Source organism: Arachis ipaensis, chromosome B06 (assembly GCF_000816755.2).
Source record: "Arachis ipaensis cultivar K30076 chromosome B06, Araip1.1, whole genome shotgun sequence".
NCBI lineage: Eukaryota > Viridiplantae > Streptophyta > Magnoliopsida > Fabales > Fabaceae > Arachis > Arachis ipaensis.
In genome coordinates, this window is record NC_029790.2 from 62880152 (window position 1) to 62904953 (window position 24802).

Below are 24802 nucleotides of genomic sequence, written 5' to 3' on the forward strand. Positions count from 1 at the left end.
TTTTAAAATTATATTTATTAATAATAAGATTAAAATATTTAAAAAAATAAATTTAAAATATTAATGTTAAAAATATCGTGTTGATCTTTGGTTGATCTTAAAAAATACAAATTTACTGATAAACATTTTAATAAAAAAGACTATAAAAATTTATACTCACCAAATAAAATTTTTATTATCTTAAAAAAAGTTTAAGAGTAGCATTCAATACTTAAACAGTTTGTTGTTCTTTATTTTTTTTTGGTTCGTTTGTTTCTTTTCGGTGTTAAAAAAATATCAAATATTATACTTAATGCTATATAACACGATCATTAAGTGAAATAAATATTTAAAGTCTATTGCACTATATTTCGGTTTGAATAAATAGTTTAATTAATTTTTTTAAAAGAATTTAAATAATAAATATTTATTTTAAATTTTTTTCTATAATTTTTAAAAAACCTGATACAAATAATTCCTCAACGTCGATTCTCTGTCATGTTTCTCTTTCTTACTCAGCAACACCAAAGGATACTTACTTTCTGATAAAGTGATAAATTCTATGCTTATATTTTAAATTTATTTTTTTTATAACAATCAAAATGACCCCCCAAGTCTAGATTTACAATTTTTAAATTAATTAAAATAGTCTTTCAATTTAAGACTCTAAATTAAATTAGTTCTTCCATCAATCACAAAACTAATACCATTAAAAAAAATTTACGTGTTATGTTAACTTATAAGTTGGCAATATTATTAAATAAAGATAATATTTAAAATAATCTTCAATTTTTTAAACTAATTAAAATGATCTCTTAATTTTGTTTAGAAGCATTACCAGAATCAGTCCACCAACTCTTGCTCTGACAGAGATATCAACTCCCACGTCACAATTTTATTGATCCCTTCCACCACAGCAACGGTCGAGAATGCCCAACAACTCTCTTCACAACAAAACCGAAAACATCAAATCAAATTCTTTTAGGAGAATTAATATTATAGAGCATTAAAATTAAACCCTAAATATAATGTGCTAACCGTATTGGCCTTAATCCTTAACAACTCGTCACCGGCACGAAATGCATAACGGTCACTTTTCCTGTTACCAGAGAGCAATCGTTGTTGCTGGGAGGAGCTACGGGGTTCGGTGCCAAGGTACCTGGCTCTGTACTCTTCATTGGTGAAATCGGCGAACTTGTTCAAGCCAAGCAAAGTTTGTTCCCAGTGCTGTTATGTTCGTGAATGAACCGCAGGTTATCCTTGAAGATCTCAAACCTTCTCTCTTTCTCTCCCAATGATTGACATCAACGATTCGGAACAAGCACTAAATGCACAAAAACGCATAATCACAAAATATCAACAATAAAAATAATAATAATTGAGCAATAAATAATAATACACAGTTGAACTATGGAAGCGACAAAACCCACCAGCAAGAGGTACATCCATTTGAGGAGCACCCGGGATGGCGGTGTAACCGTTTGGCATTGCGTAAGGCGGTCTCAAGGTTGGGATAGCGGGCTAGCTAAGAGGAACCTATATGACATCATTGGCTATATGTGTAGCACAGACGCCGGAACTGCAACGCCACCGGCAGCAGAGGCGATACCGGGAGCCATTGTAGCCACAGAGCTAACACCAGGAGGTGGAATCGACGGATTCTAGTAGGCAAGGCTCGGCGCAGCGCCGCCTCCGAATGGATTTGGCAGTGGGGAGAAGTGCGGTGCCTGAGGGGGCATCGGCCGGAAGGAGGGGGAGGCGGGAGGCGCGAAGGGAGGTCTAGTGGAGACCTAATGCGGCACGTAGGAGAAAGTGGGATGGCACTGCTGCAATGGCGGCGGGTGCGGTGGCGGTGGCATGGAGAGCAGAGTCGGCTTGGGATTAGGGTTTGTGGAAGCTGGAGATTGAGATAGGGATGTGGAAGGTAGAGCTGGATCGGGTTGTGATTTCAGTGTGCTCGGTTTGGGTTCTAGGGTTACGGCAGGAGAGGAAGCGGCATCTGCCATGGAAATGAGGAGAAGAATAAGATTAAGATTGTAAGGCTTGGTTATGTGAATTGTGTTTGGAATTCAGTTATTATGGTGGGACCAGCGACGGTGGGAGTACCCACGGAGACATTGTGAGTGCCGACGATATTCTTCGTTCCTCATGGGTTATTAGGATTAGGGGTTGTGAGTGACGGAGAGTGAAAGTGCCTCGAAGCTTTTAGCCAAGTTTTAGGGTTAGTAGGATTCAAGGGTTATTGGGTTTGGGGTTATTAGTTTTTTTTTAGACCTTTTGGCCACGCTTTTAAGGCATTCCAAAAGAGTACCAGGATATGGCCACGCTTTATAAACGGTAATGTAATGAAACCCTGTTGCCATGTTTTTAAAACGTCCCTGTTTCTCTCTAAAGCGTGGCAGAAAAAAGCGTGGTCGTATCTCTAATCAATTGCCACCCTCACAAAAGCGTGGTCATTGACCCTTTTTGCCATGCTTTTGAAGCGGTTCTTCCATTTTCAAAATAAAACCTATTTCGTTTGATTAGAGTCATATTTTTTCCAAAGCCGTCTTCCACTTTAAGCTCTTTATTTCAAACCAATTATTTTTCTTCAAAAACCAAACTCAATTTAATTTCAATAAAGTTCATATATTTATAAATAAATATTTTTTATTCATTAAATCTTTCTCAAAGCCAATCCTCTACTCCTTTTTACTCAAAATCTCAATTCAAAATATTCGTTTTAGTCATGTTTAATCCCAAATCAACATCCGCCCGACAAAACTCAGTTACATACTATTATATAACTCAGATTTTAGCCAATTATTCAACAATAACATCTCAGTTTCCAATCCCTCAACATAGCTGAATCACAACAACAATTCCAACAACAATTCAGCTAAAATTTCAACAGCCAACAATCACATATTTGAACAACAAACATCAACAGAAAAAAATCCAATCATATATATCAATTAATTCATAATTTTAACCGATTAAAGAGTCAAACCCTACCTTTGTGAAGCGCAAAACACACACAAGATACCGGAGGAGGTTTTTGATCAGTCAAACGAAGCGCAAAATGTCAAAAACTCGGTGGTTCATCCCCTCCTTTGGTTCGGCCGAACTGGTTCTTGGTAGGGACAGCTCCACTTCACGATTCTACCAAACAAAATGCATGTCACCACGTAAAGGAGGGAGATACGGTCACTTCTATCATATTCGAATTTTTGTGGGGGTTACATTTCTCAAGAAATCAAGCTCGAAAAGTAAGTAATGAACCAAAATCCTCCCTTTTCTCTGCATGCATGCCTTGGCTATTCCTTGAGGAAAGAGAGAGAATTTTGTGCTTTTATATAGCTTGATTAGTGACTAAGTTTCACTTAATCAAGGGGAAGGAGGCATGCGTCGCGACACGTGTCGCATTAAATGCTGCGTGTCGCGATTTTAAACCGCTGAGTTAGTGAGGTTTATTTTTAAATATCTTGAAAGGTAATTAAGATAATTGGGCATGGTAAAAACTCAATTAATTATCTCAAGTAGTGGTATTTAATTAAAATAAGAATTGGGTAAATGACTAATATAAATGACATTAGTAAAGTTGAGCTTTTACAATTTTTTGGACTAATATCAAGTGACCAACTTTCGTCAAATAAAATTAAATAACAACATAGTATTAATATTATATTTTTATTCATTTTATTTAAGCATCACAGAAAAACTTATCATAGATATTACATAAACAAAACGTAAAACTAGCATACGCAAATCTACAGTAAAAATCAGGATATTACCGTTTACATAATTTTTCTTCCAACGAAACCTTTAGGATTGTAATTGTCTTTATTGATAGATCATCTTTGTTAATTTATAGTTACGAGCTTTGAATTGGTTATCTTGCATGTATTTAATTTTATTCTATTAATGCTGCAGGTGAATCCTGACATTGACATGGAACTAAAACCTCAAGCACAACCACAACCTTATCAAGAAAAGAGCCTTAGCAAAATGTTTTGAAATGGTAATGCTGATATCTTAAACAAGGACTTTTTATCTCTTGTAATTTACTAAATTTAGAGCACACATCAACTTTTGTTTTTGAATTGATTGAATTTATTTATTTATTCATTGTTTTTAAATTTGGTCTTAACCTTGGGTCTACAACACAATTTTCATGTTCTACATATTAAACCATAACAATATAATTTAAAAACTTAAATGCATGTAACTCTTCAATTTTATGCATTATTATACCTCATCAAGGTGATGCAGCAATTATCTCCTTGAGTTGGTTTATCAGGTTGGAATATATAGAGAGCATGGTGGGAGAAGATGTTTTGGGCAAAATAACAAGTTCAGGAGAATAAGTTTCAATTTGGGTGGGTCTTTTCCTAAAAAAGATCAAGATTTCAAGATTTGAACACAAAGATATGAGTATTTGGATGTCTTATATATTTTTTTAAGAGACTTTATCTGGTATTATATGTAATGGATAAATTACACCGTATTTTGATTTGTGTTGTTTGGACTAAAAATATATCTAACTAATAATATAAATTTTATGATTTAGGTTTCTTGAATTTCTCCTTTTTAGACTTAATTTTGTGATTATCATAATTTTAGAATGTGATTATGCTTTAGAAAAAAATAAATCTCAAAATATAGACTAATTTATGGTCAAAGTTTTAAAATAGGGTAACCATAGATAAGGCTATGGTCATGGTTTTTCAAAAGGGTGACCATAGAGTAAGCTATGGTCACGGTTTTAAAATAGGGTGACCATAGATAAGCTATGGTTACGATTTTTCTAAAGGGTGACCATTGACGAGGAAAAAATGTTGGTAAAGATTTTTACGAAAATATCGCGTCGCAAATATGTTCTAAACCGACAATTAAACCTCAATCAATATTTAAATTGTTTGTTACTTAAGCAAACCCAATAAAATTAACCGAAGTATTTAAACCCCAGGTCATCTCTCAAGGAATTGCAGAGAAGTATGTTACTATTGGTTATGGGAAAGTATTTTTGGGGTTTTTAAATGTTGAACAAGGAATGTAAATGACGAGGAAGTAAACTAACAATTAAGAAAAGTCCTAGCAAGGATTGATAATTGGAATTCCTATCCCATTATCATAGTCACTTGTGATGGCAATTGCCTTTTGCTCTCACTTAGTTAACCTCTAACAATTGAAGGTAAGTCAAGTGAGCAATTCAACTTGAGTTCACAAGTCCTAATCAAAGACTAGAGTTAGTGAAGCTCAAGCTAACTAGCAACTTTCAATCACCAACCAACTCTGACTTTGACAATTCAAGAGTCTCTAATTGATCAATCCAAGTTAAGAACGTGAAAATCTAATTTAAAATCCTATCAAGCATTTTATCAAATACTTGGTAGGCACAAAATAAAAGCATGATAAATTAACAAGGAATATTAAATCTCAACAACGAATTGCAAGCATCAATGACTAACAATTAAAGAGAGTAACAATAACCATGGAAAAAATAAATTGCATTAATATGGAAATTGAATCTAACATCAAGAGTTCATAAACTAAATTGGAAAATAAATAAATCAACAAGAGAAGATAAACTAAGATGCTAGAATAATAGCATGTAGAATAGAAACTAAAATAAAGGAAGATGAAAATCTGAATTGGAGAAGAAATAAAGTTAAAAACCCTAAAACCTAGAAAGATGAGAGAACCTCTCTCTCTAGAAAAGCTACATCTAAACCTAACTAATGTGTGAATGAGAAGTGAATGAGTGATCCCCCCTTCCGGCTTCACTTTGCAGCCTCTAATCAGTGTTTTTGGGACTGAAACTAGGTCAAAAGCAGCCTAAAAATCGCCCCCAGCGTTTTTTGTAATTGCAGCACGTGACACTCTGTCACGCGTACGCGTCGGCCACGCGTAGGCGTTGTGTGACTTTTTCACTGGCCACGCATGTGCGTCGTATGGACATAGGCTCAGTCACGCGTACGCGTCGTCCATGCATGCGTGTCGCTGCCAGATTCTGAAATACTTGATTTCTTGTGTTCCTTCCATTTTTGCATGCTTCCTTTCCATCCTCTAAGCCATTTCTGCCCTGGAAAACCTGAAATCACTTAGCACACATATCACAGCATCGAATGGTAATAAGAGAGGATTAAAATTAGCAAATTTAAGGCCAAAGAAGCATGTTTTTAATCATAGCACAAAATTAAGAAGGAAAATTTAAAACATGCGATTTATATGAATAAGTGTGAGAATAATGTATAAAACCCACTCAATTCAGCACAAAATAAACCGTAAAATAGCGATTTATCAATCTCCCCACACTTAAACATTAGCATGTCCTCATGCTAAGCTCAAGAGAAGCTATAAAGGAGTGCAGAGGAATGGTAAAATTATGAAATGCAACCTATTTATATGAATGCAACTAAATGCAAAATGTTTCTACCTACTTGGTTAAAAGTAAATCAAATTCTCCAAGAACAAATATGAACTGGATTCCACTAATTCAAATCACATAATAAGGTACAAGTAAACTTACAAGAAGAAGGCTTGTGAAAGACGGGAACAAAAAATCGAGTATCGAACTCTCACCGAAAGTGTATACACTCTAATCACTCAAGCGTTTAAGGTTCGATACTCTCAATTCTCTACTAACCTTACTTTCTAAGGCTTGCTCTTCTTCTACCAATCAACAAAAATTTAATGCACAAATACACATATCAAGAGGTCTTTTAAGGGTTGTAATGGGGTTAGGGTCAAGGTAGGAATGTATTTGATCGAGTGGACTAAAATCTGAATCCTTAATTAACCTAAACTTCTCACCTAACTCAAGACAATCCATGTAATCAGAATATAAAATCTAACTACCCATTAACTGTGTTTTTCACATATTCATGCATCCGAATTTGAGTACAGTACATATGCATTGCTATCACCATTTACTTTGGTGCATTTTATCTCCTTTTATTATTTGCTCTTTTTCTCATTTTTTTCTTTTCTTTTTATTTTTCTCAATGCATATGATTCAGGTATTGAATGCAAGAATATGTGCTCAACCATTTTTTTCACATTTTCACCAAAAATATACAATATACCCAATTTTCAAACCAAATATTGCAAACCCAATTTTTTCACACTTAATTCATGAACACTTTCATCAGTCTAAGCTAACCAAGGATTCAAATTAAGGATATTATTGTTTTTCGCTTAGAGTTAATGATGTACTAAAGTAAAGAATAAATGGGGTTAAAAAGGCTCAACATTGGGTTGCAAAGGATAATGAAAGGGTTAAGGCCATATGGGTATGTGAGCTATAGTGAAACAAGGCCTCAATCATGTAAGTGCATACATACATCAAACAATGGAAATATAGAATTAAGCAAGACAAAGATCACAATTTTAGAGAGAGCAACATACACTAAAATAAAACATTGGTTGATAGGATGCAACCAATCAAATAGGCTCAAAATTTCACTGGTTTTGTGTGTTCGAGCTCTAAACCATGTTCCAAATTAAATATCTTCAAGCAAGTTCAAGAAGTTTTAATTGAAATTAGTGAAATGCTCTGAAATAGTTTCTTGGAAAAGAATTCATCACTTCAACCAAGTAAGACATATATGCAAGCAACTAACTACACATGCAATCTATTATGCAATGCAACAACTAACCACAAAGAAAATTAAGAATTGGTGCTGGAAAGAAAATAACTAACCCACGGAAGTCGGTATCGACCTCCTTACACTTAAAGATTGCACCGTCCCCGGTGCATGCAAAGATGTGCAAGTGGATGAGTTGTTACAACTGATGCTTTTACCTCAAAAGATGGTGCACAAGAACTTGTTTGTCCGTCCCATTTAGAAGTGTTCCATTTTCCTTCTTGGTGGCCAACCTGAAAGAGGAGAAAAAGGAAGAAGACTAACCCACAAATAAAGATATCAAAACAAGTACAATATGGGTGTGCTAATGCCAAATAATAAGGTTCTCAACTACATAGTAGCTACAACATGCAAGTGAGAAAACGATATAATCAAAGGGCAAGGGAAAGAAATACCAAACAAGTTAAGACACACCTAAAACAATGCCAGAAATATGCAACTGTTGAGTAAGAATAGTCAACACCAATAGTATAATATCAAATTTAGAAAAGAAAATAAGAACAAGTAACAAAGTTAAAATGCAATAAATGAAAGTATGCAAATACAATTTTTAAAAGAGAATGAAGGATAAGGAAAATGATAAGTGAACTGTTGAAAAGTGAGAGAAGAAGAATGTAAGAAAGGGAGAAGAAAGAAGAAGAAAGGAGAAAGAAAGAAGAAGAAATGACAAGAGAACGCAATGCGACGCACGCGCATGCATCGCGCATACGCGTGAAAACAGAAACAGGCAAGTGACACATGAGCGTCGCCCACGCGTACACGTGGATGCCCAAAAATGTAAAATGACGCGTGAGCGTCGGTCACGCGTACGCGTGACTACTCACGTGCTAGACGCACGGATCCAGCCTAATTCCAACCCAACTCTATGTTCGTAATACTAGAAAATCAAAATTTTGTGTCGACACGTACGCGTTGTCCACGCCTACACGTGGATTGAAAAAAAATGCATGTGACGCGTACGCGTCACCGGGTTGGCTATGCACCAGACACCCCTCCCGTACGTCTCCAGCGCAACTCTCTGTTCATTTTTAATAAAGAGCGAACCTCCATATGACGCGTGCGCGTCATTGACGCTTACGCATCAAAGGATTTTTTTTTATGAAATATAAAGCAAAATAAGGGTGAACATGCAGAATTGAAAATTAACACTGACAGAAATAAAATAAAACTAATAAAAAAGAAGATCATATCATGGTGGGTTATCTCCCACCTAGCACTTTTAGTTATTGTCCTTAAGTTGGACATTTTGTGAGCTCCTTGTCATGGTGGCTTGTGCTTGAACTCATCTTGAAACTTCCACCAACGCTTGGACTATAATGGAAAAGTGGTTCTTCTTGATAAGGGTATGGAGATGGTGTATATTGAGGTGGTGGTTCTTGGGGGTAATTGTGTTAGAATATGTGGTTCTAGTCATTTGGCTCATAAGGTGGTTGGTATGGTGGATGTGAGTTAGGGTCATAAGGAAGTGTTTGATTGTAGGTAGCTTGTGAGTATGGTGGTTCAAAGCTATGTTGAGGATGGGGTTCATAGGCACATGATGGGGCTTGTTGGTAACTACAAGGGGGTTCACCATAGCTATTGGATTGGTATACACCTTGGAATGGCTCTTACTCATAGTATGTTGGTGGAGGTTGTTGCTAAGAGGGTTGATCAAATCCTTGTGGCTCCTCCCATCTTTGATTGTCCCATCCTTGATGCAAGCCTTCATTGTAATCTCCACTTCCTACAATATAATTGTAACCACACTCATAGCCAAAAGGGTGAGAATTCATAGTAACAAGAGAAAATAAAAACAAAAACTAATAAGAAATAATGAAAATAAACTCCTAAAACTAGAAACAACTAACAAAGAAACGAAAAAGCAAAATTATTCACAATATTACCAATAACCAATAATAAGGCACACATTTGCAATTTTCCGGCAACGGCGCCAAAAATTTGACGAAGGAAAAAATGTCAGAAAAGATTTTTACGAAAATATCGCATCGCAAGTATAGTTCTAAACCGACAATTAAACCTCAATCAATATTTAAATTGTTTGTCACTTAAGCAAACCCAATAAAATTAACCGAAGTATTTAAACCTCAGGTCGTCTCTCAAGGAATTGCAGGGAAGTATGTTACTATTGGTTATGGGAAAGTATTTCTGGGGTTTTTAAATGTTGAACAAGGAATGTAAATGACGAGGAAGTAAACTAACAATTAAGAAAAGTCCTCGCAAGGATTGATAATTGGAATTCCTATCCCCATTATCATAGTCACTTGTGATGGCAATTACCTTTTGCTCTCACTTAGTTAACCTCTAACAATTGAAGGTAAGTCAAGTGAGCAATTCAACTTGAGTTCACAAGTCCTAATCAAAGACTAGAGTTAGTGAAGCTCAAGCTAACTAGCAACTTTCAATCACCAACCAACAAGAGACTTTGACAATTCAAGAGTCTCTAATTGATCAATCCAAGTTAAGAACGTGAAAATCTAATTTAAAATCCTATCAAGCATTTTATCAAATACTTGGTAGGCACAAAATAAAAGCATGATAAATTAACAAGGAATATTAAATCTCAACAACGAATTGCAAGCATCAATGACTAACAATTAAAGAGAGTAACAATAACCATGGAAAAAATAAATTGCATTAATATGGAAATTGAATCTAACATCAAGAGTTCATAAACAAAATTGGAAAATAAATAAATCAACAAGAGAAGATAAACTAAGATGCTAGAATAATAGAATGTAGAATAGAAACTAAGATAAAGCAAGATGAAAATCTGAATTGGAGAAGAAATAAAGTTAAAAACCCTAAAACCTAGAGAGATGAGAGAACTTCTCTCTCTAGAAAAACTACATCTAAACCTAACAAATGTGTGAATGAGTGATTCTCCTTCCAGCTTCACTCTGCAGCCTTTAATCAGTGTTTTCGGGCCTGAAACTGGGTCAAAAGCAGCCCAGAAATTGCCCCCAGCGTTTTCTGTAACTGCAGCACGTGACGCTCTGTCACGCATATGCGTTGCTGGACTTTTTCACTGGCCACACGTAGGCGTCAGCCACGCGTGCGGGTCGTATGGACATAGGCTCAGTCACACGTACGCGTCGTTCACGGGTGCGCGTCGCTACCAGATTCTGAAATACTTGATTTTTTGTGTTCCTTCCATTTTTGCATGCTTCCTTTCCATCCTCTAAGCCATTCCTGCCGCAAATTTAAGGACAAAGAAGCATGTTTTGAATCATAGCACAAAATTAGGAAGGAAAATGTAAAACATGTGATTTATATGAATAAGTATGAGAATAATGTATAAAATCCGCTCAATTCAGCACAAAATAAATCGTAAAATAGCGGTTTATCAATCATAGAGGAGGCTATGGTCACGATTTTAAGATAGAGTGACAATAGATAAGTTATGATCATGCTAAAATCATGACCATAGATTAGGCTATGGTTACAGTTATACAAAAGGGTGACCGTAGAGTAACCTATGGTCACGGTTTAAAACAAGGATGACCATAGAGTAGGCTATGGACACTGTTTTAAAATAGGGTGACCATAGATAAACTATGGTCATACTAAAATTGTAACCATAGATTAGACAATGGTAATGGTTTTAAAATAGGGTGACCATAGATAAGATATGATCACACTAAAACCGTGACCATAGATTAGGCTATGGTCATGATTTTTACGTGTGAACATAGAGTAACCTATGGTCACGGTAAAAAAATGTGGCCTAAAATGTCAGAATTTAAATACTGCAACTGTGACTATAGATAAAAAAAATCGTGACCCTAGATCTATGGCCATACCAGAATAGGCCATGGTGGAAAAACTGTGACCATAGACCTATGGTCACCCTTTTCACTAGCTGACCATAGACCTTTTTTTTGTAGTGACACTAATTAACTCAGAAAATAAACAACTCAAATAATAATAAACTTAGAAATCAATAACAATAAACAAGAAGTCAATAATTAACTCAGAAAATAAACAAGTTAAGATTAACTCAGACAATTAACTACAATAAACTAATTAACTCGAAAAATAATTAACTCAAATAATACCATAACAGAAATCAGGACAATGCAGTTGGGGATCTTACACTTGTAGATTCATTCAGATGAGCAACATTGGGTCATATTGCTCTTTAGTTTTTGTGTCGCCAATGTTCTTACTTGAACTGATATCAAACTGCATAATTATCATAAAATTTGAAACAAAATCATAAAAACAAGATTAAAAATTAGAATAATAAATATAGAATTTGAAACACAAAAATATCAAAAAAGAATCCAAAAATAGAATCATAAACAAAATTTCAAACACAAAATCATCAAAACAAGGTTAAAAAAATCCTAAATTAAAATAGAATTTAAAATATCCTAAATCAAAACTTCATAAACAAAATCATAAAAACAGAACTAAAAATTAGAATAATAAACACAGAATTTAAAACCCAAAGTCATCAAAACAGAATTTAAATTAGAATCATAAACAAAATTTCAAACACAGAATTATCAAAACAGAATTAAAAAATCCTAAATCAAAGTAGATTAAAAAATAAATCAAAACAGAACTAAAAAATCCTAAATCAGATATTGTCTGGTGTGTGCTGCTGCTGTGCATGGAGGACGATGCCGACTGTTAGTGCGTGGAGGACAATGGCAGCTGCTGGTGCATGGCGCTATGGAGGAGGATGGAAAGAGAAGTGCTTCGAAGATGGAAGAGGGAGAGGAAAGGTTGTGCCGCTGCAGGACGCGAGTCAGGGTGCCATGGGGCGGTGTCAACGGCGGAGAAGGGGGTTGCTTCATCGCTGTGAGAGGATGAGAGAGTGAGAGGAGATTCGGCGCTGGGAGTGTAAGAGTGGTGGTGTTTCAGTACTGTGAAGAGTGAGACTAAACAAGAGATCCTTTGGAGGCTGTTAGTGGCGCCAGCACTGGCAAAGAGTGCTGCCGGAGATGGTTTGGGAGAGAGAGATGCAGAGAGAGAGAGAGAGAGAGAGAGAGAAGAGGTTTAGAGAGAGAAGAAGTTTAGAGAGAGTGGATCTTTCAAAACGAGGGGAGAGCGCGTGCGATTCCAATTTAGGGACAAATTACTATCAGATTTTCCGACGGTAATGCATTGCGTATGACCATAAGACAGTGTTTCATTAATTGAGCTTTATCAGCAAATAAATCCACTAGTAATTCCGACAGTAATGATTGTGTCAATTAATCTTTTTTTTTTCTTTCAAATATTATCGACGAATTTACTGTTGAAAAATAGAATTCGCTAGTAAACCTAACGTTAACGTCCGACATTAAATTTAATGATAAATTCAACAGTATTCACCTTTATTCTTTTAGTGTCCGTAGGATAAATTTTATGCTTAATATAATCTTTTAATAAAGAATATTTAAAGATTGTGAAATAAATATTGTCATAAAAAAATATAATGATATACGAGTAAATCAGTACTCTGGCTCCTAACTATTTTAATAAGTAACAATCCGTTCCCTAAGAAAACTAAAATACAATGCTGATCCTTATTCGTTCATTTCGTTGGACATCTTAACCTCCTTCTTAACCTCTCCTACAACTGATAATGACCTCACATGAATTAATTAAGTGTCTCTTCTTAAAATGGATAAGAATTTAAGTGTCTCTTTATCATCATCCTCTTGCTCAACCTCCATAAACGACGATTTAAAACTGAGAATTGATATGTGCAACTGATGATTCTTTGTTAAGGTTTCTAATCCATTAGCAAAGTTTGAAAAACTTCTACTAATTTGGGAGAAAGTAAACACATCCGTTTTGTGTATTGGGTTATCTATTTTAAATAAATTGAGCATTGACATATAGGCCGTTAACACTACAACTAGGATTGTGTCGGTTATTTGTTGACGGTGATGTTAAAGAATGGTCAAAATGTCTAATATAATGAATAGTTAGAGATTAATATGGTATTTTAATTTTATTAGGAGATAAATTGCCACTTATCAAAATAATTAGAGATTGAAATGAGAATTTATTCTACAAAGATATAAAAAAAGGTTATGCTACATGTACACTAAAATCAGTTATCAATGTCAGTCATTAATATAAAATATATATTAGAATATAAATACACATTGAAAATAAATTAAATCATACATGTATTTATATATAAATATATTAATGACTGATTTTAATAGCTAATTTTAAGGACAATTTACTTATTTAAATAAAATGACAAAAACCTTTACCCAAATGTGCAAAACGGATTGTTGTTACGTGCATGTGCAAAAACCCTATTCTATGTAATCCGTGGCAACCCACCACGGTTTCAGAAATGTGCATAAACCGTGGCAGGCTGGGACGGTTTATGGGGAAACTTATTTGAATGTAAACCGTGGGGGGTCCCAGCAGTTTACGATGGCGGCGTGGCAGGCATAAACCGTGGTAAGTCACCACGGTTTATGAAGAAAATGGTTTACACGTAAAACCCGGTAACCCACCGCGGTTTATGAGGAAAGTGCAATAAAAAGAAACCCCTGTAACCTCCCACGGTTTATGTGTGTGGAGCTATATATACCTAATCCGCTGAAGCCTGGGACGAATCATTTGGGAGAGCACAAAAAAAAGGAAGGCTTCTTGTGTTGAGAGGATTTGGGAAAACTTTGGAGTTTTGAAGGAGGAGTGGGTGGTGGAGCCAATGGAGGGGGAGGATCGCTTGTACCGACTAAATGGCGTTGCTCACGTGGCAGGCTATATCGACGAAGAGGTTAGTTACTATTATTGTTATTATTATTATTATTAAAATTCATACTAATATAACAATTGATATTATTAGGAATATTGTTAGTAAAAATATTTTATGATGTTTATTTGTATTGTTATTCTGATTAATGTTATTTACATAAAGATTGATATTATTATGGTTACTGTAAATCAAAATGTGAGAACTTTATTAATATTGTCTATGTAAATGTTAATATTATTATCGGTATTGTTAGTAAAAATATTTTATTATGGTTATTTATTTTGTTAGTCTGGTTAATAGTATTTTTGTAAAAATTGCTATTATTATGGTTATTGTTAGGGTAGAATATTTTATTTCTTTATTTTTATTCTTATCATGAGTGCATAGTATTCGTAGTTTCATTGTTTATTACACAATAAGAGAATCAATGAATTTAATGTGACGATTCTAATAATCTTTACGAAATTATGTTTGATGTTATTAGTAATGGTTGCATGTTAAGCCGCATGGATAATGCAGCGCCTGGAAGTGGCCACAGTCGCATCGGTGATCTTGGAGGGAAACTCTATAGCTACCCAGCGAGAAGCTCCCGGTTGGTGTTGTCTCCGCGACGGTGTACTCGGACTGATGCCTGTCATATAACATCACAGTGAAGTACCTAGAGTCTCTTAGGTTCCGATCAATAGCCTTGACCAATGCCTGACAGAATTCATGCCCAGATCCGAGTTGTGCCTCTGCTGTCTGTCCCCGTACCACAAATAGCTGAGCAAGCCTCCCGTAAGTTGACTTAACCAATGATGTGACCGGGAGGTTGCGAGTTTTCTTTAGCACGGAGTTCACACATTCACTGATGTTTGTGGTCATGTGCCCGAACCGTCGACCACCATCCTCATGTTGGGTCCATTTATCATACTCCATCCGGTTGGCCCAGTCACACATTGCTGGATTCTCAGTCCGCATGATGTCAAACCAGTAGTAAAACTCAGCTTCAGTCTTTGCGTAGGCAGCATTCACCAACATCCTCCTTGAGTCCTTACCTTTGAACGTTAGGGCAAAATTCGCAGCCACATGCCTAATACAGTAGGCCCAGAAAGCCCGAGGAGGCAGCCACCCAGTCTCCGGTGCCTCAAGCGCCGCCTTGATCCCATTATGCCTGTCAAAGATAACAAGGATACCCTCCTGAGGAGTCACATGCTCTCGGAGGTTGGACAAGAAGAATGACCACGACTCTGCATTTTCGCCCTTCACAAGGGCAAATGCTATCGGGAGGATGTTCGAGTTCCCGTCCTGAGCAATCGCCAACAGCAGCGTCCCTCCATACTTCCCATATAAGTGGGTACCATCAATACTGACGAGGGGCTTGCAATGCCGGAATGCCTCGATACAGGGTGGAAATGTCCAGAAAAGCCGGTGAAAGTACACCGTCGACTCATCAACCCCACCACCAATACGAATAGGAGACGTCTTCAACACCGTGATTGTTCCGGGCATTGTCGACTGGACCCCTAGCATCCAACGTGGCAACTCCGCGTAAGACTCTTCCCAATCTCCATATATTTGTGCCACTGCCTTCTGCTTGGCCATCCAGACCTTCCTGTAACTAGGCCTGAAACCGTAATCGGCTTCTGTCGCTTGTTGAAGTACCTTTACCGTAACCGCAGCATGCCAGCATCTGCCCTTACCAAAGGACGAATCCTCGCACAGATAACATGGTAGTCCAGCTGACGGTGATCACTTGAAATAGAAGTTGCCAAGCATACGAATCAACCAACTATAACCCTTGCCGAATTCCTTGCATTTTCCATGATACTTCAAATGATCTGATTCGATGACTCTGTACTCAACACCTCGCCGGATGCTATAGTCCTTGACACTCAGCACAGCTTCATCTTTACTCTGGAATGATTGCCCAATCTGAAATTCTGTAGAAGATCCCCCTATTGTGTTACCACCGTCTTCCTGTTGACCAAGAGCATCCAAGTGTAGTGTGGAGAAGTGTGGAGGGTACTGCTGAGAAGCAGAACTTGAAGGCCGATGCTGCGCATGTGGATCACCACCTGTGTCATCGTCGCTGTCGTCTACGATATCAACAGGCTCCTGGTCAGACTCATCGTCACACATTACATTCTCTACTTGATCAGGTCCACCAAAGTCTTCGATATAAGGTAATAGGCCACCACCGGTGCCCACAACATGAGGAGGCTCAATGGCTGCTGTATTCTCCAAAGGTACAAAACCAACTCCCTCCGTTCGGTCTAAATCAGCCGCAAACGAAGGTGATTGAACCGGCGGAGATACGGTCCGATCGCAGGCATCGAACTAGATGCACCACCAGCGGCAGTAGGGCTAGGAACTGGCGCGGATGCCCCAGAACTATCGAGACCAACCTCCAACTTCGCGAACAACTCATGGATTCTGAGCTCCGAAAAACTCCTTACACAGTAGAACAAAACCCTAATATCTTCATCAGCCTTAACCGCAAAGGTATCATACTGAACACCGGTCGAGACAACCGCGATGAGAATCTTGTAGAATAGTTTCTTCACCCACTTGCTACCCAACACGCCAAGCTTCTCCAAGATGCTGTTCTTCAAATCTGACAAACTCATGGACGAAGTGATAAAAATACTCAGTGGTTCTCTATCGGTAAACTTCACACCATGGCTTTTGCTTTTTTTTATTTTCCCAGAATAATGCACTAAGGCAAGAAAACTCTCTTCCTCACTAGCCATTTTGAGAACGATCTCTTATGGAGCTTGAATCAGCCACATATATATAGAGTTCCCCTCATTGTAAACCGTGGCAACCTACAACGTTTTCTGGCCATAATTGAACCTACATAAACCGTTGTAACCCACAAGGGTTTATGACCAGTTAAGTTTCTTCATAAACCGTGGTGACTTACCACGGTTTATGCCTGCCACGCCGCCATCGTAAACCGCTGGGACCTCCCACGGTTTACATTCAAATAAGTTTCCCCATAAACCGTCCCAGCCTGCCACGGTTTATGAACATTTCTAAAACCGTGGTGGGTTGCCACGGATTACATAGAATAGAGTTTTTGCACATGCATGTAACAACAATCCGTTTTGTACATTTAGGTAAAGGTTTCGACTATTTTATTTAAATACGTCAATTGCCCTAATTTTAATGTACAAATAGTATTGCTCATAAAAAATTTTCTTTTTTATTTGTATTATGTAGGTGTCAAACAGGTATGTATTAATCGCAATCAATGGCATGATTTATTAAGGAATTAATAACATCTTAGATAATTTTATCGATGGAAATTTTCACCTCGTTTCCACCTTATCTTAGCATTTACAAAAATGGAGAAAATCCATTTTCTTAAAATACCGCTATTCAATATGCAAAAAGGAAGGATGAAGGATGCTACACTTTGCACGTGATTCTGCCCTTCCGTAAATTCTTTTTTCTTTTTTCGGCAAACTTTCCAAACATATGTTATAACTTAGACCATCTCCAGTAGGGAACTCATCCCAATTCCTATTTATATCCCACCTGTCATAAAAAGTAACTCCACATCAACTTTTGCGTCATAAACAGTAAATAGGAACTCAAAGCATCTTTCTCTTCTCCAATAGGAAGAACTAACTTTAGTCCCTATTGTGGTTCCACTTAATTAATTAATTAAAATTAATATAGTTACTATTTTTTACAATAATATTATTAAAATTTATAAATTTAAAAATAATTTACTATTAAAAAATGTTAATTAAATAAAGATATAATTATTAATTATATTTAATTTATTAATATAAACTTTTAATTAAATAAAAATATAATTATTTAATATAATTTAATTATTAATTTAATATATATGTTATATATTTTAATTTATTTTTAATTATTTGCTATATGTCCAAACTTGGCTCATTAATTTAAATATGGAGAATATTTTGGTGAATTAGGAGAAAATGGAGGAACTGGGTGTATTACACAGGGATGGACGTGTCAGATGAAATGCACAACACGCAGGGGGCGTGGTGCATACAACACGTGGTAGGCGTGGAAGCTAGGTGGCATGCTGTGGTTGGGCCACCTAGGCAGCACGCGGAGGGCGTGCTTAGTCAGCACGCAGGGGGCGTGCTGACGTGGCCGAGCTTGGTTGGACAGCAGCTGAACCACGTGGGGGGCGTGCTGCGTCAGCACGCAGGGGGCGTGCTGACGTGGCGAGAGGTGATTGGGCCAAGTGTACACCACGTGGGGGGCGTGCTGCATCAGCACGCTGGGGGCGTGCTGCATCAGCACGCTGGGGGCGTGCTGACGTGGCGAAAGGTGATTGGTCCAAGTGTGCACCACGTGGGGGGCGTGTTAAGTGCACAGCTCTATATAAGGTAGGAACTGAGTCATCCACCTCCGGAGCTCCCGAACCACCTGCCTCTGTAGGAGCGGCCGAGCCACCTGCATCTATCGGAGTGGCCGACCCGCCAACCTCTGCTGGAGCGGATGATCCGGGGTTGAACGTGTCAACAACTCTGTATGCCCGCTGACGGTGCATAAAACCACTATCACATGACGCACTCGCTGACGTGCGGTCGGAGGTACGACCGTGCAAACTATGAGCCATATCTACTGATGCCCTATGTGGATCAGCTGACCCCGACAGTGAGGGTATACCACTAAAATCTGACCAGCCACCCAAACCAGCCTCTCCGCCGCTGGAGAAGTCAAACCAATCTGTACCGGAAGGAATGGTAAGTACGGGATCATGATGCTGACCGGACTGACCGTGGTCACTATGCTGAGAATGGTGGCTGCTCTGAGCATGGTGGCTGTGCTGAGAGTGCTGGGAATGGTGGCTGCTCTGAGCGTGGTGGCTGTGCTGAGAGTGGTGACTGCCCTGAGAGTGATGGCTACCATGACTGTAGTCCGGTGGCTGTGGTATATAATAAGGAATCGGCTCAAACACTGCATGCTGTGGGGCAGGTGGCTGTGGGGGAGGTGGCTGTGGATGATGAGGAACGTACGCCGTCAATCTCAACAGATGTCCATAGGAGCGTATGTACCAATCCCGATACTCTACCGTCGGAAAAAAATCCCAGGTCGGAAGGGGGTGCCGATCCCGCAATCGACTGTGTCGCCTGTTGCCCCACTCCTCTATCCATGGTCCATGCAAGACTGACCAGTCATGTTGCTGCACTCCACGTAGAACGACGCAATGCTGATCAACTGGAATATCCCTTGCTGCCCGCGGAGGAGTTTGTGCATATCCATACTGACGCATCACTCGGTCCGCAGGGTGCCACTCGACACACTCGAACGACAACAACGGAGCAACGACGTCACACACCTCAAGATGGGGATATAACTCGTCCGGAACGATCAATCCGTGATATGGCCGCCACTCAAACTGCCACAATATTATTGGCATATTAGAACCCTAACAATAATGGATTGAAAACGGAACAGCTAAAATATAACTATTTACCTCTTGCATGTAGTCTATGTCATGCCTGAATGTCTCTACGGTCTTGGATAACCACGCTGTGGTCCGTTCCGAATGACTCCACCTAACACATTATCATTTGAAAAAATTTAAATAAAACAACATATATCAAACATGCATCATGAATATAACACACGACTAAAATAAGACTTATTACCTCCTGGCAACTGGTATCTCGGCGGGTGGAAGGGTTTGTCTCGGTACGGGAGCAAGACACGGCATTCGCTCCCATGCCCAAACAAACAACAGATTCAGAGGGCCATCCATCTCCTTTGTATCATATCGTGATGCACGGCATAACGCTCTGTAAAGATGAGCGAGACAAGCTGACCCCCAGCTATAAGTATGGATCCGCTCGAAATCGCGAAGCAATGGTAGATATTTTGCATGGGCATATGAGGTCGACTTGTCCGTGAATAGGGTCGTCCCTAACAAACAGAAGATATGACATCTAACGTATCTCCTTATGGACTCCTCAGTGTCCAACGGCTCTGCGTCTCTAATACGTCGAACCCAACCCAACTTTATATAGGACTTCGCATTATGACTGACTGATGGCTCACGACCGAATATCGCTATGCCCTGACTCTGAATGAACTCGCTACTACTATCTGTCCATCCACTGACAGGCTCTCCATCAATCGGTAGGCCGAATATATGAGCGACATCCTCTAATGTCACTGTAACCTCACCGATCGGCAATACAAAGCTGTGGGTTTCAGGCCTCCACCTTTCAACCAGAGCAGCTAGCCACCACGCCCCCGGCGTGTTGTTGGTGAGCTCCACCCTCCGGTAATTCCCCTCCTTGGCCAATATCCGGCCAATTCACCAACCCTGCATCCATACAGAAAATAATTTCCGTCCAAACTTGATTGGAATGCAAGAGTCCTTCTGAGAAGAGACTCTCCTTCTTGGTCCACGTGAAGGAATTGCATTTTTTTTCACTCCAACGCTTCAAAGTCCTTCTATGTCAGAGAAGGGACTCCACTTTTATCCCATTGGAGTTGCTCTTATAACTCATAACAGAAAAGCTACAAATAAAGTTTGGAATATTTGATATTTTGCTGTGTAATATTTTCAATTATTTAACCAGTACTATACTTATTACTAGAATCAGTAGTTGATGAAACTTATTGTTCAAAATTAACACTTGGGGATATAATGACAATGACTTAGAGATTGACAATTTTACAGCCCATTTTATTATTCATTGTCTTCAATCGAAAAAAAGCAAATTTAAGATTTGGGAATGACACACAAGATAGACATTTTGACTAATTCTATGGTGTCTATGAGTTAGTGTTTAAATTTTGTCTAATTTATTTTTTATAGTAAATTTTGATTTTTTAAAAATTATTTATTATTATATTTTTTAAATTAAATATTATTTTTTAACTTTTTTTAATAAATAGACACCACTTTTTAAATATCATAGTATTCACCAGACATTTTTACCCTATTCTTATTCTTATTGCGCTATTATGGACTCCAATAGAAGCAAAATCCAATCTGGCATTAAACCGATAAGTTATTGCAGAAATGTGGCGCATTTAGGAAATTGGCATGCCTTCAGATCTGTGTTCCGCTGATGGAATAAATGATTGGCGGCTACACACACGAGAGTCCAATAATATTCTTAGTTAACCACCCAAAGGTCCAAAAGAATGAAAGATAATTATGATGAACCACGCCACTAATTATTTTTAAGTTTTGAGTAATTACCCAAATCAGTCCCCAGGATTTTAGAATCGGACATTTTAGTCCCCAAGAAAAATTAATACACGGATCAGTCTCTAAGGTTTTACTCCGACAGATAAATCAATCCCCAATTCATTTTCCGGCAGAGTAATCACCCAGATCAGTCCCTAAAGATTTTAAAAACGGACATTTTAGTCCCCAAGAAAAACTAATGTACAAATCAATCCCCAACTTTTCTCTCTATTAGACATAATAGTCCCCCTTCCAAAAATAAAATAAAATAAAATAATTATTATTATTAATTGCACAATAATATTGTACTATATTTTTTGTATTTTTTAGACTATAAGAATTTAATGAATAAATTTATCATTATTTTTGTCTAAAAAATACAAAAAATATAGTACAATATTATTGTGCAATTAATAATAATAATTATTTTATTTTATTTTATTTTTGGACGGGGGACTATTATGTCTAACAGAGAGAAACGTTGGAGATTGATTTGTACATTAATTTTTCTTGGGGACTAAAATGTCCGTTTTTAAAATCTTTGGGGACTAATCTGGGTAATTACTCTGCCGGAAAATGAACTGGAGATTGATTTGTCTGCCGGAATAAAACCTTGGGGAATGATCTGTGTATTAATTTTCCTTGGGGACTAAAATGTCCGATTTTAAAATCCTCGGGAACTGATTTGGGTAATTACTCTTAAGTTTTTAACTCTGATCGTAAAGGTCATTATGAAATCAATACCTATTAACCTCCCGGCCCGATATTTTCCATAATTTCAATGAGAATTAGACTATTTAAATAATTTACGCCTTAAGAATATTAGATTATAAATTGAAAAATTAAAATATAAAAAATTTAAATTTTTAATATATTTATTTTACCTTTATTAAAAGATAAAATTTAAAAATTTTTGCTAATAATAATAATTAGTTTTTTAATTATTGTTATAAGCATGATTATGATGAAAATCAGATTGAGCTGGTCCAACCACAAATTTAAAAACCATATATCAATTGCTGAATTGAACGAAATTTGGTCGATTTGTTTAAACTGGAACTTGGTCATTTTTAGCTAAACGGTGTCGTTTTAAAGTTTAATGATAAAAAAAAAATGTGAAATCCTGCTCAACTACTCTATCTTATCCTTCTCTTTGGTTCAAACTTTAAAGCGTTGACACCTGAAGCTCTAGCTCCTCCACCACTGCCGAAAGGACTGCCGTTCGTCATGCTTAGGCACCACCGTCGGCAACTAGTTGTCTGTTTTTCTTCCTCATTCAACAGTTGCACCTCCTTCCTCGAGTTCAGTGTCAATCCTTGGTTTTTGTTTGCTCCGTCGCGCTCAGGCACCACTGCCTTTGTTTGGTCGTCAAAGTTTCCAACCCACTGTTGGAGTCTGCTAGGTGTGTTGGAGTCTGCTCTTCGTTTGTCAGTCGCAGTTTCTTCCAACCCACACCGTCATGCTCATCGCTTGGCCTCTGTCACCGACATACTTCTTCCCCTCTACTCAAACTACTCAGAAGTCGGAACAAAGGTTTATGATTCTGCTAGTGCCACTCGGATTGGTTGTTTTGTTTTTTTTTTTTAATTTTTCTTTCTTGGTTTTTTGTTCTTCGTTTTAGGATTCTGCTGCTGTAAGTGCTGTTCAGATTGAATTGTTGAAAGATTAGCTCTACTCATTACTACTGTATTGTGTTTGTACTCTGTTTTATTGCTTTTCTTTTTGTGTTGTAATGAAAATAATTTAGCTGAAATTACACATTACACTCATTACAACTATTCATTGTTAATCTTTGAAAAAGTTTATTTGTCTTTATTAAAATTATGCTGAAATTATGTTCACTAGTACTATTCATTGTTATTCTTTGAAAAAATTTATTAATCTTTGTTAAAATTATGCTAAAATTATGCTATTATGCTCGTTGCTACTGCTCATTGTTAATCTTTGGAAAAGTTTATTAATTTTTATTAAAATTATACTGAAATTATAATGAAAATTATGTTGAAATAATGTTCATTGCTACTGTTCATTGTTAATATTTACAAAAGGTTATTAATCTTTGTTAAAATTATGCTGAAAATTATTGAAAGTAGTAAAACCACTTTAACAAATAATAGTTAACAGCGGCTCAAAGTAAAAAGTCTAAAAGATTGTGTTTATACTTCTCAAAAATAGTTAACAAATGTGTGTATAAATAGGGATTAGTTTATTAGAGCTGTGTACGATTTTCTTTTATTCTTTAAAATATTTCTTACTTAACAAAACTACTCCATTAACTCATCAAAATTTCCTTCTTCCTGCTACTAGTTCTTCTTTCTGCTACTAGTTCTTGTTTTCTTCATCACTTGTTTTTGTTGTTTTCTATTGATTAGTCTTTAGTAATCTTTTTTCTCTCTTTTAAAATATGCTAAAAATTATGTTGAAATTATGTTTATTGTTACTACTCATTGTTAATCTTTAGAAAAGTTTATTAACTTTGATAAAATTATGCTAAAACCTTGTTAATATTTGTTAATTTTTTAATATCATTTTTTTTTTGTTATTTGACTTTTAAATTTGTATTTCAATAAAATTATAAGAATTTGGTTGATATAATTTAGTATACTTATTTATATTTTGTTTATTATTTTATTATAAAACGATTCTTCCAGTTGAATTACAATTAAATCGATTGAACCAATAAATTAATAAACTAGTAGTTAAAATAATTGAATGACTTGTCCAATTTTTAGAAACTTATTTATAAGTATTATGTTATGTTTGGACATAACTACATTATTTTAAAAAATATAATATTAAAATTCGAATAATCTCATCTTATATATAAACTTTAAATATAAGTTTAAAACACTTTAAATTATAAGCTTTATAATTAGGTGTTACATCATGCTACTGATCAGTGGTTACCTGATGACTAACTAGTCCAACAATCAGTTGCATATCAGATAGTTGCCACTGTTGGCTGACTTCAGGAGGTGCAACGATCTGTCGTGGGGGTCCATTGTGCTTGCATGGACGTACCACTCCTTGTGCAATGCAGCACATCGTGAGCCCACGGACATAGCCAAATGTATACCGCTACTAGTCTCGTGGATATACCACAGGATTCCATAGTGGTGTCCGCCAGAGATGTAGATTCCGACCTTTCCCCTAGCAGTGAGGTAATTGTTATCGTTTAATGTTCTTGTCAATTTCTATTTATTCAATTCAAGTTTTACCTGCACGAATTGACACAAATTAATTACTACGTATGTTAACAGGTTGATCGGGGTAACCCAGCAGATTAGGGACCACCATGCA

General features: G+C 36.9%; 1 protein-coding gene across 1 annotated transcript; it reads right to left on the reverse strand.

Annotated features, from left to right (window-relative positions):
• On the reverse strand, window positions 14803-15906 carry LOC107646911. Its single transcript, XM_016351054.1, has one exon. The coding sequence runs from the start codon at window positions 15904-15906 to the stop codon at window positions 14803-14805; it is 1104 nt and encodes a 367-aa protein (XP_016206540.1).

Bases quoted from the DNA above. Each gene is read 5' to 3' on its own strand.
- LOC107646911 (XM_016351054.1), bottom strand. From the start codon at position 15,906: ATGGCCAAGCAGAAGGCAGTGGCACAAATATATGGAGATTGGGAAGAG.